The sequence below is a fragment of the Microtus ochrogaster genome (genome assembly GCF_000317375.1).
Source record: "Microtus ochrogaster isolate Prairie Vole_2 chromosome 14 unlocalized genomic scaffold, MicOch1.0 chr14_random_1, whole genome shotgun sequence".
In the NCBI taxonomy this organism is placed as follows: domain Eukaryota; kingdom Metazoa; phylum Chordata; class Mammalia; order Rodentia; family Cricetidae; genus Microtus; species Microtus ochrogaster.
The window spans coordinates 25,482,221-25,486,026 of record NW_004949096.1 but is presented as its reverse complement, the minus strand read 5'-3'; the positions used below and the strand labels follow the sequence as shown (position 1 = coordinate 25,486,026).

Below are 3,806 nucleotides of genomic sequence, written 5' to 3'. Positions count from 1 at the left end.
GTGTGTGTGTGTGTGTGTGTATGTGTGTGTGTGTGTGTGTGTGTGTGTGTGTGTGTGTGTATGTGACAAAAGTCTTTATCCATATTTTATGGAAAGCCAGGTAAATGTAAGGACATAAACACAGAGCAAATTTAAGCATTAGTTTTTCAACTAAGTTCTTGAACCCCGAAAATCTTTGGGAGCTGTAGCTATGATGAAATAGACTTGTTTGCAATTCATCTCTTACACCAGATTTCAATCCACTAGCTTAGTTCTTAAGTTCTTATAGGGGACAAATTCTTATTTTGCTTTATTGACACTATTCTTTTTGTTTTGTTTTTTGAGACAGGGTATCTCTGTTAGCTTTGGAGCCCATCCTGGAACTCTCTCTGTAGACCAGGCTGGCCTTGAACTCACAGAGATCCGCCTGCCTCTGCCTACTGAGTGCTGGGATTAAAGGTGTGCGCCACCACCACTGCCCAGCAACTGACACCATTTTGATACATGAGTTTCATTATGAAATGAGGGTCAGATTTTAGGGTCTTTGATACAAGCTTCATCCTAAGTAGATCCCAAGGAGTGTTCAGATTAAATTACTTAAAAACAGATTAAATTCTTCCAGCTTGTTTATTTGATAGGGGAAAAAGGAATCAGTCTTTCAAGAATAAAGCTAAGTCCTGAAATTTTATCATTCTGATTTTACCCCTGGATTTAAATAGAACAACATGATACAAGGCATCTGACTCTGAAAAGCCAGCGGTCTCTAAAGCTTCCACTGTCACAGGCAAATGATAGAGGCCAAATTAGAACCTAAAATCTCTACAAACAAGCCTGTTCAGATTCAAGATTATCAAATAGCTTTTCTGGTGGCGAGCTGTGCATTGTTTAAAACCGTAACTAATCTGACAGCTGAGAACGGTAAAGGTCCACGGGTGTATCACACAGAGACTCATTAACACTAAAGCAGCTGCCTTAGCTTCCCGAGTGTCTCAGCAACTTGTGACCACAGGAACGCTGGGCGCTACTCAGAAGCCGTGATAATGAAGTAGATGCGCCTTCAACATTATTATTATTATTATTATTTTGGCTACCAGCGCATGATTTTGCAGGATTTTACACTTTCTGTAGCCATATACATTTAGTAGCTTTCTCCGCAGAAGCTGTCAATCTCATTAACCTCATTATGTTTCTTTACATTGCTACAGAATGTGCATAACTCAGCTGTAAAGCTACCACTTCTGATCAGCGAATATTTAGATTTTGCTGGACTGAAAAACAGATGTTAATGGCTTTAAAAAAATTTAATGTAAGGGGTGGGGAAATACATTTTAATGTAATATTTTATTGATAGGAATTTTATATGCGCCTTCATCATTTATTGATAGGAAATTTATATGTGCTCTTTCTTCCCTCTAAGCCCATATGCCCCTCCTTGCCCTCTTTTAAATTTGTGGATTCTTTTTTTATATTAATTGCTGTTACGTGTGTGTTCTCAAACATAAGTTAACAATTCTCAGTTCTCAGTCTGCATAAAGGTACTCAGATATATGTTTTTAGGGCTGACCATTTGGTATTCGATAATAGGTATGCTCTTCCCAGGGGAAGACTATCTCTCCTTTCTTATCATTCCTTAGCTGCCTATAGTTCTTTGGGTAGGGCTGAGGATTCCTGGGCCATCCTAAGTTCATATCAGCATGTTTATTGCTATCCTTGTTCAACTCATGCTTAGGCCAAAGGTAATGCCCCTCCCCCCATTATACTTTTCTGAGCCAAAATGTTTTGCGGGGAAAAAACAAGCAAGCAAAAGCTAGTTACCTTTCAACGTAGATGTTTTTCCCAGTCCCGAGGGAATAGAGGCTGCACAGAATGTGGTAGCATGAAATCTGCACGTCACCCACTGGAACAAAGAAGAGATGTCATAGCCGCATGTCAACCCCAGCTCCATCTCCAACACATGGAAAAGTCCATGAAGAAAAATATTAGGGTAAGCATCAGTCAAGAGCAGACGATCCCTCTCTCTCTTCCCCTTCTCCCTGCCTCAGTCAACTAATGAAATCGTCTTCAAACTGGCCACAGTTTTGCTAGTTGCTGGGAAATACTGAGAGGAAACTGTGCTCCACCACAGTTGCCCAGGTCACTTGTGAGCTGCTGAGGAAGATCACAAAACTTCTTGGAGAAAAGAATCACTTGGCCAATGGAGCCAATGGAGCCTCCTTAAGAGGTTGCTTCTCCAATCAAGGAAGACATTATATTCAAATTTTTCCAAGGGCAGTCTAGTCTTCCTTTGGACTGAAGTTTCCATGTCATGTTTGCCATTTCCTAAGAAGGTCCACACAACTGCTACACTTTATTCAGAAGGTGAGGGATGGAGGAAGAGAAGGAGAGAGAGTGGGGGGGAGGGATGGAGAGAGAGTGAGTTCTCAGTTTTGCTTACTTAAAAATTTCTGCTGTATTAAAAAAAAACTAAATTGTACCATGATTTTCCCTTATTTTCAAAAGGAAGGGAGTTCTGAGGGGAAGTATGAAGAATTTCATCAGCAGTGATCATGCATGCCCCCAAACACATCTAGACCTCATTCCACTGCTAGGACACTACTTCAACAGAACCAGAACTAATTTAATGCTATATTTTCCGACCAAGGAACTGCCTTGTTTCCATGGGACAGACACCTACCTAGTAAGACTAACGGGTGGGAGAGACAGCCTGGGCTATTGACAGCTGACTCAGTTAAACCATATGGCAGTGTTTAAGCAGGCCTCAAACTTGGTGACAGAATATGACCGTGGTGGGCATGGGGGATGGGACTGGACTCACTGCTAAATACAAAGCAAAATAAAACCAATTGAAAATAGGGAAAAAAGAGATTTTAGCCTCTTTCCTTTGCTGCTGGTGACAATGAGTAAATTAAGGATTCTTTACATGGAGCACGGCGTCTGGAAGTCTGGTAGCGGAAGTCTCTCTGACCCTACTGCTCAGATAACCTTTTCAATTAAATGGGAGCACAACCGCTGGTAGTAGCTAGACGAGCAGGCTGGGAGACTGGTTCAGAGTGAAACCGGAGAAAGATGAGTATTCTGTACTCCAATTAAGGGATTCTTTTCCCCTTCCCAGAGTCTACCCCTTGGCTTTCATTTTTTAAATTTAGGTAAAGTATGGCACACCTGTCTTTCTACTCTGCCCTCAAGGTCAACGCAAGTCCGTGGGTCTCACACCTGTGCTTTCGGGGCATAGACATTGATGACAAACAGCGGTAGGACTCACAGAGTAGATCCACCCCAAACTGATGCTGAGCGATGTGCTCAAAGATGGATGTCAGGATGGGAAGCAGGGCCACTGTGGTGTAGTTAATATTCTGAGAAACACCTTTGATCTGCGTTCTGGAATGGGTAAACTTCCCCAGCTTCAGGTTTTCGGAGGTCTTCTCTAAGTCTTCCGCTGCATTTTCAAAGAAGGAGCGCAACCCGGCTTTCACCAGTTCTGAGCCCGACTTCATGACGGTCCTGCAAGTAAGCAGCAGTCAAAGGCAGGAGCACAACCACACTGTGAACCCAACCCCCTTACGTGGTGGTGTCGTGGCGGCAAACTGGGCAGACAGTGGGTACTCTGGTCACCTTTTGAGAATGTGTCAGCTGCATCTGGAAAAGAAACCTGTCCCCTGGAGTAGTGACTGACTGTCTTGGGATCATTGCTGAACTCCCCAGGACACAGAGAGAGTGAATTGATATAGATATGAATAATTTGTATTAGTATAGATTTGCTTTATTGATAGAGATTTAAGGTCAATTTTGTTATATGTATATGCATATTTCTGCTATTGATTAAGATA

At 42.2% G+C, this 3,806-nt stretch overlaps 1 protein-coding gene across 1 annotated transcript in view; it reads right to left on the bottom strand.

Moving 5' to 3' along the window:
- Positions 1-3,806, bottom strand: part of Ryr3 (ryanodine receptor 3) — a 571,876-nt gene that overhangs the window by 92,226 nt on the left and 475,844 nt on the right. Inside the window, exons 64-65 of the mRNA XM_026787730.1 lie at positions 3,242-3,480; positions 1,795-1,876 (exon numbers count right to left, since the gene is read on the bottom strand). Coding sequence (XP_026643531.1) covers positions 1,795-1,876; positions 3,242-3,480 — 321 coding nt within the window. The remainder of the gene's footprint in view (positions 1-1,794; positions 1,877-3,241; positions 3,481-3,806) is intronic.